The following is a 12,360-nucleotide window of genomic DNA, read 5'->3' as shown; positions in this document are numbered from 1 at the left end:
TTGAGACCATTTTGATTCTGGTGTCTAAATTGGTGAATGAAAAACCAAATCTTGACAATGGCATTTCTATTGAACAGGAAATTATTACCTATGATGCCGTGTGGGCAGAGTTCCCATGCGGACTGTTGGAGGGGGTTGTCATGGATGCTGAGGGGAAGCAGGAATGAGGGGGCACAGCACCACACTTCGGCCTTGTTCAGGGTGGCACAGGCTGTGCTTGGAAGCTGCACGTACATTCCAGGGACCACACCAGTATTAAATCTGTCAGTCAAGTTTTAATTCATCATAAAGAAGTAAACTACATTGGTATATTTAAGACAAACACTTTGTTTTCTATGCACACTATCCACGGGACAGTCCCTTTTCCAAAATAACTACTTTTAACAGTCCCAGAAAACCACTTCAGAAAGTTTTCACATTAAATCAACTTTCTGTGCTTTCCCCTTTTCTTTAAATTCGTCTTAGAAGGAGAAAAAGAACCATTAAACCTGAAAACATTTACATTGCAAGCCACGTTCGAATGCATAAATTGGCATACAATAACCAATGTATCACAACCGTGTTTTACTTAGTTCACTTTTGTTTGTCAATAAAAGAATATAAAAATCTTGTTCAACAGAGTGTTAAGTGTATTAAAATAGATTTGTATAGTACTGCACAGTTTCTCCCGGAGTTGTGAAAATGGTTGAAGGGACCGTGTGCTGCCTAGTGCTGGGTGACCCCCCAATCAATCAATAAAAAGCCAAATCCCTTGATTTATTGGCACCGTGTGATAGGCCATTGTGAGATGCTTCACCTGTGGAATGCAGAAATGGATTCTTGCTTCAGACCTACTTAAACACAGGGGCAACATTTAGAGAGGGGCGGTGGGCAGAGTACCCTACGCCCTTCCTTGAGGTTTTGACCCCACTCAAATTATTTCTCAGGAGCACTTATATTTCTGGCCAAATCGCTGGTTCTACAGGCTGACTTGCTATTGTCATATATATATTTGAAATGGGTCTGCGTCTTAGGTATGCATGCCAAAGGCACAAATCCATTTGTTTAAAACAAACAAACAAAAACAAACAAACAAACAAAGAAGGCTGTGTTAGTATTGAGAAAGATGCTATAATTGTGAATTACTAAAAGTAATGCAACAAATGCTGTTAAAATACACTGCTACTTTGTAATATAGGACTTCAAATCCTATACACCAGAGTTGGCTAATCCTTCGTGACCGAGGGCCACATTTCCTCATAGCCAATCCTTCAGGGGCTGCATGCCAGCCGTCAGTGTGGCCTCTTTGCAGTCCTACACACTTGCAGCCTCCCTCCTCAGCTAATCCATGCAGATCAGCTGAGGAAAGAGGCTGCTGCCCCCTCCCTGGGGAGGGGTTTTTGCATCCTCATCCATGTTGGGCTCTGCCCACCCCACCCCAGCACGCACACACACTCCCTCTCTCAAAGTTTGTCACTGCTGAAAAAATTGGCAAAATCTTTGGGGTGCAGAAAAACTGTCTTGGAGGCCAGATTAGGCCCCCCAAACCAGAGGTTATCACTTCTGCTATGTAAATTTACCTGGGAAAAAGTACCATGGGAATCAATGGCACCAACATTTGAGTAGACATGTATAAGATTGCATCCTGAATATTCAAGAATGAATCCCCCAGCCCCTGGAATCCGATATGGTGCTCCTCATAGGGTTACAGAATGGGAAAGTTATGCTAAGGGGAAACTGGTTTGTCCACCACTAACTTCTGAGGTAGGCCTCAGGGCACCAGCAAAGGCCGCTTGGCCGGATGGGGCCAGACTGAGCTTGCTGCATCGGAAGACTAGCTAGAGGGGAGGGGGAATAAAGCAGTTTCTCCAGTATTTTCTCAGGCTAGTGCTAAACATGTCACATGTGGTAAAAATCAACAAACAATATAAAAAGAAAAGGTTTTCCAAAAAGCAAGCGATTACTTAGAATGTGACAGCCCACCCCTCCCCCGCAGCTCCTGATACATCCAATAAATGAAACAACCCCTTGAGGCAGTTTATTTCCTGTACTATTTAGCAGATACTTCTGCAAGTGAAATAAAACAAAATAAAGAATAATCATTTTTCACATTCCCTATTTTACAATAAAAATGCAGTACAAAAGTGTAAAGTTTTTTGGCATATCATTTGTACTGTCTTGACAGGAAAAAAAAGCAGCAGCAAAAAAGATTATTTGCTTTCTTTCTTTAAAAAAAATCTGACCCCGTCCCCGCTCAAAATAATAATAAAGATCCAACCTGCTGAAGATATTTGTCACTATTATGGTTTATGCTAAACCTTGCACAAAAAACTCCATGAGAAAAATACATCAATAGCAAAATAAGTTGAAAGGTCCTGCAAAATTAAGGGGTTTTACAGGCATACCTCTTTAAATACTTCAGAACGCATATACAAGAAGCATCAGCATGAAAATACTTCAATATTTCACTAGAAATGCTAATTTCATACATTTTTATTTAAATATCTGTAATTCTCAACTATAATACTGAAAAAATGATTTGATTTTGAAGGCTCTGTGAGTGTCCCACAAATGCAATTCTTCTCAAATAGCCCCTTGTCCAGTTCAACCTGAATCAATGTGGCAGACCTTGTTCATTTAAAAAAAAATCAGGAATCCATGTTGATTTCCAAGCTATTCCATTTTTCACTGTCACCAATTAACCATTCCTGCATCCCCCTACCAACTACCTGCATACTAGCTAACTATCTCTTTGCTTTTAAAACTATTTTCCCTTCAAAATGAGAACTTTTTAAAGTCCACCTTCCCTCCCCAAGGATGCTCCATTCCATTCCACCACTACAGTCCCATCATTGGCCAACATATGCCGCTTCATTTTCCTTATCCATTAAATACTTTAAGGCCAATGCAACAAAAGAAAGAAAGAATATCCTAAGTACAGAATATCTCAGCAATAGAAAACTGCAGCAGGATCTGCTTTGTAGAAAGTTGCCATGACACCAACGAAGTCAACCGGGTGGTTCACCCAACATCCTGGTGTAATAAAAATTGACAACAAAGTCTTTCCGTTCCCCCGCCTCCCCTCAAGTCTCCTTCTCGATGCAGCTGCAGTGTTTCCACAGCTATTGTGTTTGCATCTATCTAAAGTTCACCTTTTGTTTCCTTTCAAAAAAGAAAAACCAGGTTTTCAGGCAGCCCCTGTCAGTTGTTCCCCTGTGTCGGCTGCAAGGCTTTGTGTACGGCAGCAGCTGAGGCAGAAGACGGTTTGATCCAGGGGACGGTTAGCAGGGAGGAGGTGGTGGTGGTTGTCATGGTAACCTGAATCATCTGCTCATTCTGTATCAGTCTAATGAGAGTTTTGAGGCGTTCCAGCGATGATTGAACCCCTTTCTGCTGGGCCAATAGGCTGTTTTTTCGCTCTAAGCACTTCTGTCAAAGGCGGAAAGAAAGAGTAAGAACACATTCCATTGGGTGTCAAAACACTCTCCCTTCAAACACGCATTTGTGTGGGCAAGCTCAAATAAATGAGTTGCACCGTGGCCCCCCTTGAAGCATCCTGTCGGAATCGCAAGCCGGGGGCTTGAAGGGTAGAGCTTAAGGATACGTTTGCCCCTCCCCAGCCCTGCCTGAATGCATGCTTATGTTGATTGAAGAGGGGGATTCTAGTTAAAGCCACTCTCAAATCTGAATTAATGCACAATCTACAAAGATTTATGATTTTATTTATTTCCACTGGCTGGAATCCAAAGACCCGCACTATTAATTCTACATGCCCAGAGGGATTTCTCAAAAGGCCGCTTCTCTTGCCCACTACTCCCAACACCGGATGACAAATCACTTCTGAAAGCGAAGAGACCTTCAGAAGCAGTTAGGGATATGGCACAGAGACTTGCTGTTCTAAGGGTTGGGCAGGGGGAAATATCACATTACAAAATTTTACACTGAAGTATAAAATGAAAGATAACTTATTCAAGGAAGGTTGTGGAAGACCGTGCCTTCAGTCTGGATAGACTGAACAGATGATGTCGGTTTACATACAAATGGAATTTATTTAATATAGTCCACACACTTTGGCATGAATATTTGTTGACCCTTATGGAGGAAGAGAGTATTTTTAGCAAGTGAAATGGACATGACACCCTCATACGAAAACACGTGCATGTAATTGACAAACATATTCCTCCTCTTCTTAGATCCAGTCAGAAATATCCTCCGTTTAAACTTTATTTAGTTTAACACTGGTTACAGTGTGCATGCTCTTGGATGCATCAACAGAAATTCTTACCTTGCATCACTTTCACATGTTATATGAGCACAAAAGTTGTAGTATCAATGAAAATGGGATTTAACTGCATGCATTCACTTTAAATATAATACAGGCATCCCCTCTTAACACTAAGGCAAATATCCAGGCACAATCTGCCACAAGCTTCCTTGAATAAGTTATCTTTCATTTTATACTTTAATATAAAATTTTGCAATGTAATATTTCACACTGCAAAGTGCAGGGCCCATTACCTCTCAGTCTCTATGTGTCCCACTTAATCCAATTGCTTTTTAATTTAATTCTCCATTTTATTGGATCTAGGCTCTCAATTGCTCCATTTTAATTTAATGAAAACCTCAGGAACCAAGCCATTTTGTAGCATAATATTTTTGATTGCTCTCATCAGTTGAGGTCTTTATGTGGAATTGCATTGCTGCAGTCAACAGCCAAAACTTCTATCTGAATAATGAAGTATGCATCCTTTTCATTTTCTAATTCTACTCTCTACCTAACATAACACAGTCACACATACAGAGGAATCTATTGAGTCTTCAGCCCATGCCGTTATGGACTCAGGCATGTACATGGTTATATTACTAAGTCTGCACAGTTAAAGGGAACACACCCCACTAAGTTGCCTTCTAATAAATTATTACTTTGCCTCCCATTTTCTTTTAAATGTCATGAAAAATTGATGGGTGTCCCTCCTGAATGAGAGCAGCAGTTGAACAAAATGTGACTAGCTACAGATGCAAATGCTACTTCTAATTTTCAAAATAAATGTAATACATATAGACACACACCAGATGATCAAACCTCATACATTGCTCACTGGTCTTCTGAATTGTGGGGTGCACCCATGCTATAAATGCAGCCCTTCTAAATTCCCATTTGAGCAAGAACAACAACTCCAATATTAGGGCTGATCTACCTTAAAGCATATTTGCTGTTATTGTAGAAATTTAGCGTTTTCCTAATCTGTGTTATTCGTAATTAATTATCTGCAAGAATCCGCAACACTGAAGTCCCCTTTGTAATATGGCTTAGCTTCTTTATTTTGCAACGTGCTTTGTGCTTAGCTCTTTGAAAATCTGTGCGGAAGTCACAATTGCCCCCCATACTACTTTTCCCTCATGTTCATGGGCAAATATTTAAACATGTTATTAAAAGTGTTGTAGAATATGGTTTGCTGAATGTATAGTGGTGCCTCGCAAGACGAAATTAATTCGTTCCGCGAGTCTTTTCGTCTTGCGCGGTTTTTCGTCTTGCGAAGCACGGCCCGTCGCAACTGCACCTCTTCAAGCGGCTTTAAGAAAAAAGGAAACAAACTCGCAAGATGTTTTCATCTTGCGAAGCAAGCCCATAGGGAAAATCGTCTTGCGAAGCAACTCAAAAAACGAAAAACTCTTTCGTCTTGCGAGTTTTTCATCTTCCGAGGCATTTGTCTTGCGAGGTACCGCTGTATAGCATTTGGGATTAAGGTTCTAGTGACCACTGGAGTAAGAGAGAACAAACAATGAAGATGGGAGGCGGAAGAAAAAACCTCAGGTCTACCTTCCAAAGAACAAGGATTTATTTACACCACAATCCTATGCAGTTTAACTGTAAAGTGTCGCTGAGTTCCACAGGACTTACTCTCACATAAGTTCACATAGGACTGCAGCCTTAGGCTGTAAACCAGTGCAAAGTTCATGTTTCAGAGAAAGTCACTAGGATGCAAAAGTTCAAGATCAGAGAATCTGCCAATGATCCTGTGGCATAATGACTTCCTTGATGGTGGACTAGCACAGCTGCTACACTACACCTTCCTAATAGTCTGCTAGCCAACACAGCTGGATTTAGCCAACTGGGGCCTGCTTACTCACAAGAAGAAAGTAGCCACAATCCACCATATATGTCCACAGAAATTAGTGGGCTTAAGATTCAGGTAGGTAGCTGTGTTGGTCTGATGCAGTCGAAATATATTAAAAAATTGTCCAGTAGCACCTTAGAGACCAGCTAAGTTTGGTATAAGCTTTCGTGTGCATGCACAAAAACGTAGTTGGGCTTAAGTCCAACTACCTGTGCTTTATTGCGAAGTTCTCTTTACTCTCTGTGGAACAAGGATAGGGAAGCCTCCCGGAGCTCCCCCATTTGGGCCATGGCCACCTGCCCCACACCTGATGACAGCTATGGGGAAGATAAAGACAGAGCTCAGGCAAAAGGGGGCTTTTCAGGCACCACTGATGTGCTGCTTGTTGGTGCTTGGGAAGCGCCAATCATGGAGCTTTGCCAGCCTTGTACCCAGCTCTCCCTGGGCACTGAGCACAAGCCTTACAAATCAGCTGATGGTCAGCACTTGCAAAGCACCACACACAGCTTCTGCCTGTGCAGAAGGATTTCAAACCACACAGGCGATATAAATACCCCCTGATGCCACTGTGATGCCATGTGACTTAACAGGTGAGAGGCCCCACCCATCTGTCACACACCCATAGGTCAAGTTTAAGGGGGTAAGGTTTCAGTGACCTGCTGCTGTCCAGAAATTTAAAGAAACATTCAGATTTGTCCACTTGTGCTAATTTCTCTTGATTTGAAAAGTAGCAAGTGCCTGGGCAATTTTTCAGGATAAGCCATAAGCCAGAAACGATACCTTCATTGCATTATTGAGAAAGTGTTCTTTTTCCTCTAGCTTCCTGTGTTCTCCCCTCAGTTCACTGCTTCTCTTTAATAACTTCCTCTTCTCCTCTTCTTTGACTGTGAAGCAAAGGCAAGAAAGCAGGCAATGAAAAATGTAACAGAGGAATGTAAGAGATGCCTTGGGAGGGCCCCTTTCGACCCATCTAGTGAAGAGGCATTTGGTGATACTGTCAAATACATTAAGCTGATAAACAAGTGCACACAGTGCTAACAACTCAGTCTGAAGGAGGTACAGTAAAAACAGCAAAAGTCACAGGACACAAGTAAAATATTCATAATTGGTGGTGGCGGGTGTGCATATTTTACACTGGGCTCAAGGACTCAAGGGGTTTTCATGTGCTAAGGACAAAAAGCAAAGTCATCAATGAACAGAAAGCACCCACCTAATTAGAATGCCGTTGCATGAATGGGCTAGCAGACGGCCTCAATTCACTGTGACATTCTCTCTTTCAAGGAGAAAGGTTATAGTGAAAATTCCCCCCTCTGACCCACAAATGAAAAACGGTATTTGTCTCCTATGTGAAACAAACACACACACACACCCCTAGTCCACCTCCGAGTTTGTGAACTCTCAATTCAGATGTGTTAGAACAGTAATTGGGAAACCCTTCCATCAGACAAGTACAGATGTGTTCGGATGATACTTTATTTCTGAGACCCTTGCAATCCACCCCCTGAGGCGACTCCATTTTGAAGTTGCTGACACTTGAGAAACCATTTCTTATAATCAATTGCTACAGTTCGTACCTGTTTTATGAGTAACGTAGGACTGAACAATCGCCAGAGTTCCAGCCCATGGCACATTTTCATCTTTCTTTAACACCTACAATTTCAGGAAATAACGGATTCAAACAAGTCAAGGGCACACTTATGTTATAATGCATACAGTCGTTTAGAATTGCCACCCTCCAATTTATTCCTCAAAAGCTGATTATATCAGGACTATGTAATAGCTCCGTAAGAGTAGTTAGTTTGCCGATTTGTAAAATGAAAAGCATGGAAATATATTTAGAAATTATATTTTGCCTTTCCACAAAGAGAGAACAAAACTCTCTGTCAAGGTAAGTCTAGCAAATGGCATCTGTAATACAACCAGACTGGTTCACCTCGCCAAATTTCTTCACATGCTCACATATACAGTCACAAAATGATACAAACAGAAGGTTGCATGAACTGGTCAGCAAATGTAGGGAATTTATATGATTGCATATGCAGTTTCTTTAGCATCCATGATCACTGAAGATGGCTTAACCCTCTAGTGATAGCCAAGTGTACCATGACAGTGCTGGAAAAAATGCATTAAAGGTTCGTGTAAGTCTTCCAAAACTTCATGTTTAGGTCTTCCTCAACCATGATGAATTACTATGTGGGATTGCAGTCCCCTCATCACAAATCCAGGAAAAAACGGATGCTTCCAGTCTCACAGCTTTTGGGGTCCATCCCCCCTCATGAGGTGCTGGGGATCAAATGCAGTTAATTGTGTTAATTGTTCTTTATGTCTAGAGTAGAACCTGCTCTGTCTTTAAAGGAGAGTAAGTGTTGAGCTGTCAGCACTGCTTTATACTATAGGCTATTACTGACACTGATGACTCTCTTTGCAGTTACAGTCATACCTCGGGTTAAAGACACTTCAGATTAAATCTTTTCAGGTTGTCTCCCGCGGCGACCAGGAAGTAACGGAACAGGTTACTTCCGGGTTTCGCCACTTGCGCATACACTCAAAATGACGTCATGCACATGCGCAGAAGCGGTAAATTGTGACCCGTGCACGTGCAGACGCGGGTTGCATTCTGCTCAGGATGCGAACGGGGCTCCGGAACGGATCCTGTTCGCATCCAGAGGTACCACTGTATACTGTACAAATAAAAGAGAAAATTATAAGTGGAGTCATTATTTTTAACTTGCAAGTGGTTTTATGCTTAATATAAATATTAATACTAATGGTGCTGGTTATAGCTTTCTTGGGTATATTTGACTGATAACAGTGAATTTTTCTATGAATGGGGGGCTAAGTTTGTCCTACTATGGATAAGGATATCATTAGGAAGCTAGTGTTAAGTCACTCAGTGATTTCATTGGAAGAGACTTAAGCATGTGCTTAAAGTTCTTCCATTGAAATCAACTTACCATAAAGATGGTGGGTTATTTGATACTGAGTTGCACTGACTACACCATAGACCATATTTTTGGAAGTTCTTCCAGGAGATGAGCAGCCTGGGATTTCTCAGGTGATTAGATTTAGACATTATCTCTCCTCTTACCCTGAATACTCAAAAGTGAATGATTTGCTGTGCAAAAATTACTTCAATGGGATATTTACAGAACAGGGAGCAATAGTGAATTTACTGTGTAACCTTAGGCAAATCAATACTAATGGACTTAGGATTTTTTACAAAATGAATAAGGTATGGAGGATACTGTACCAACTAAAAGGACTAAATCCAGCATAGTTCCTCAATATAAAAATCAATATAAAAAGTAAGTGATATTTAAGTTCCATTACTTTTAGTGGGACTTGGTGAAGACTAATTTCAGCTGCACAGGTGGTCAACCTTTATAGAGCTCATCAAATTTGTATCTGTACACAACTCAACTCCCAGATCTGGTTTGGATAGTTACAGTGTAAAAGTGCATCTCACCTTTTCTTGGCACTTAGGACAGACCCAGACCCCTTTGGGGACAGTCTTCAAGGGAGGGTCCAAGCAGTTGAGGTGATAGGCTCTGGGGCATGTTCCACAGGATTGCAAATTGGCACCGCGCTTACATGCTGAACAATATTCATCATGGCTGACCTCATTCTACGAAACACAAAAGCATAAGGAGGCAGGTTGTTCAGCTGATCTACAGAAGGAGCTCTCCACAAGTAGACTGTGGCCATATAAACTCACCACTTTGCCAAACAAGTCCAGTTAAATAGATGAAAATGAGACCTTAGTATATTTGTAGCACTCCTACTTCATATCAATGATCAAAGCCTGACAGCACCACCCCAACTATTACATATTGTTCCTGAGCATGACAATCTTGGAGACAGGAGACATCATTCTAAACAGAAGGGAAATAATTATTTTGAAGAGATTTGTTTCTATGGTGATGAACTGATTTTGCTAAAGATATGTCTTCAGTGGCTCTTGGTTTATGGTGGACATATTGTCAGCATGTTAACTTGCCTGTGTTATGAAGGTTGTCAACATCACACATAATCTATATAGGATTGTAGGTACAGTGCTGTGGAAGAATCTGTGATTGTGAAAAACATAACTGTCTGTTTGTTTTCCATGTGTGATCACTAGACTGCGGTGGTGAATCTTCAGGCTGTTCAGGAGTATACCATGGCCAATGGTATCAGAAGAATTCAAGAATCTGGAGTAAGGTTGCACTCTCCTGTCCACCTCTCTGCAATTGTCATCCATTAGGAAGACCAAGGCTGACTCAGTTCCATGGCCAGGCCTAAACCCAGAATGGAATGGCTCCAAATAATCTGTGTCATCCAAGAATGCTTGCAGCTGCTCCATCACAACCCTTTCCACCACCTTTCCCAAAAAGGGGGTATTTGTGACTGGTCAATAGTTGTTCCTGTCAAAGGGGTCTTTAGGCTGTTTCAAGGGAGCAGGGACAAATCAGTCAGACCCCCTCTGCTAGATTTAAAAAGCCAGGAGAGACAAGTAATGGAACCTGGGAGATTCTGCATACAGATAAAAACAAAATGTTCTTTGCAGTGGACAGAGGACGTGTGAACCCGAGTATTGTTCCTCCAGTCATTTCTCTGACCATTGCACTCCCTGCCTTTTTGGCAAAACTACCCTGGACAGCAGTGGGGCAGTGACAATAGTACTTACAAATGCACACTCTGGTATGTGACAACAGAAAAGGCCCAGAGTGACAGACAACAACACAATACTTTTTTTTTAAAAAAAGCTTAAACGAAGACCCTGTTCCCTCGCAATATACAAGGTGTGGTAAAACATACCTGCCAAGATGGATCCTCATTGGCTAGCATTATGAAAGAAGGGCAGAAGACAGGTTAGGAGCAGTGGGCTTAGATCCCCAGTTTGGTGGGATTTTAGGTAGGCTATGATAAAAGAACACTATGTATGAGCAGAAGGTTATAACCAGTCAGGCTATGTCTGTCCAAGTGATCCTACATGCACTCCCCCCTTTTTAGGTTATCCTTATACTAAGCTTTTTGCATTCCCTCTTCATGTATGTTTCCTCTTTTCAGGACTGTGGCACTTTTTGTTTGTTCACATTGAATGTGTGAATTGCACTCACATGCCCATACACACAAAGAACTCAAGTGATGCATGCAAGACATTCACATGGCCAGGGCTGCGCAAGATCAGAGATAACGCTCTCCCTGAAAGAGCTTAGCAAGAGAAATTAGACAGATGTCAGTAAAGATGAGTGGCTATATGCAGTCGCCTTCCAATCAAATGAAAAAGGGTTTGGTAATGGAGAAGGAGAAGGAGAAGGACTACACAGACACTTGCCCAGCCTATTCCCAAGTAGGTTAGCAGCACCTTAATGAGGTACTAACATTTACTCTAAGGAAACATCTAAGGCAGGGATAACCAGAAGTGCAACAAGAGTGCTTCATTAATGAGATACCTCCCACTGCTGGAATGTAAAGCTACCAATGCTTTAAATGTTAGTTCCGTCTTTCATAGCAACCCTTGTGTGAGCTAGAAACAATCAGGATGGGGATAACTCCCCTGAACACATGACCTGCAGCTGATCAATATTCTGATTTCGGGAGAAGATCATCTGCAAAAAATATTAGTACGCAAGTGCCCCGAGAAACTAGAAATATTAAAAAGGTAAAGGTAAAGGATCCCTGACAGATAAGTGCAGTCATGAACGACTCTGGGGTTGCAGCGATCATCTCGCTTAAGTGGCCGAGGGAGCTGGCGTTTATCCGCAGACAGTTTTTCCGGGTCATGTGGCCAGCATGACTAAGCTGCTTCTGGCGAAACTAGAGCAGGTGCATGGAAAAGCTGTTTACCTTCCCGCCGGAGCGGTACCTATTTATCTACTTGCACTTTGATGTGCTTTCGAACTGCTAGGTTGGCAGGAGCAGGGACCGAGCAACTGGAGCTCACCCCGTCACGGGGATTTGAACCGCCGACCTTCCGATCGGCAAGCCCAAGGCTCAGTGGTTTAGACCACAGCGCCACCCATGTCCCATTACCACAACCCGCATCCCATTACCACAATATTAATCTGGGGCAAAAATGGGAATGAAGTACAGACTATACTAGCATTGTGTACATATTTTCAGCGGCTGAACAGAAAAACTGAGTTTATCCTGTAAATTAGCAAGAAAGAGGTAAATAGTAATTTGCTATTTAGTGCTGCACAATGCTCAAACATTGTGCTGGTCTAGGTACTCCAGTATGATGTTGCTGCTGCTGCTGCTGCTGCTGTTAATACCATGG

At 41.9% G+C, this 12,360-nt stretch overlaps 1 protein-coding gene across 6 annotated transcripts in view; it reads right to left on the bottom strand.

Annotated features, from left to right (window-relative positions):
• Window positions 1–255: 255 nt before the first annotated feature.
• The window catches only part of PHF21B (PHD finger protein 21B), a 188,218-nt gene continuing 176,113 nt past the window's right edge, over window positions 256–12,360 (bottom strand). For 4 of the 6 annotated variants that reach the window (XM_053387614.1, XM_053387616.1, XM_053387615.1 and 1 more), the window contains 5 exons: window positions 10,896–10,918; window positions 9,565–9,723; window positions 7,673–7,748; window positions 6,879–6,982; window positions 256–3,408 (listed from right to left, as the gene is read on the bottom strand). In XM_053387614.1, the coding sequence (XP_053243589.1) occupies window positions 3,181–3,408; window positions 6,879–6,982; window positions 7,673–7,748; window positions 9,565–9,723; window positions 10,896–10,918 (590 nt within the window). In that variant the 3' untranslated portion in view covers window positions 256–3,180. Of the gene's footprint in view, window positions 3,409–6,878; window positions 6,983–7,672; window positions 7,749–9,564; window positions 9,724–10,895; window positions 10,998–12,360 lie in introns of those variants that run through there. The other 2 variants (XM_053387619.1, XM_053387620.1) reach the window with 2 other exon arrangements.

This window comes from Podarcis raffonei, chromosome 5 (assembly GCF_027172205.1).
Source record: "Podarcis raffonei isolate rPodRaf1 chromosome 5, rPodRaf1.pri, whole genome shotgun sequence".
Taxonomy (NCBI): domain Eukaryota; kingdom Metazoa; phylum Chordata; class Lepidosauria; order Squamata; family Lacertidae; genus Podarcis; species Podarcis raffonei.
Note: the sequence above shows the minus strand (reverse complement) of the source record. Positions and strands in the feature narration are given on the sequence as shown.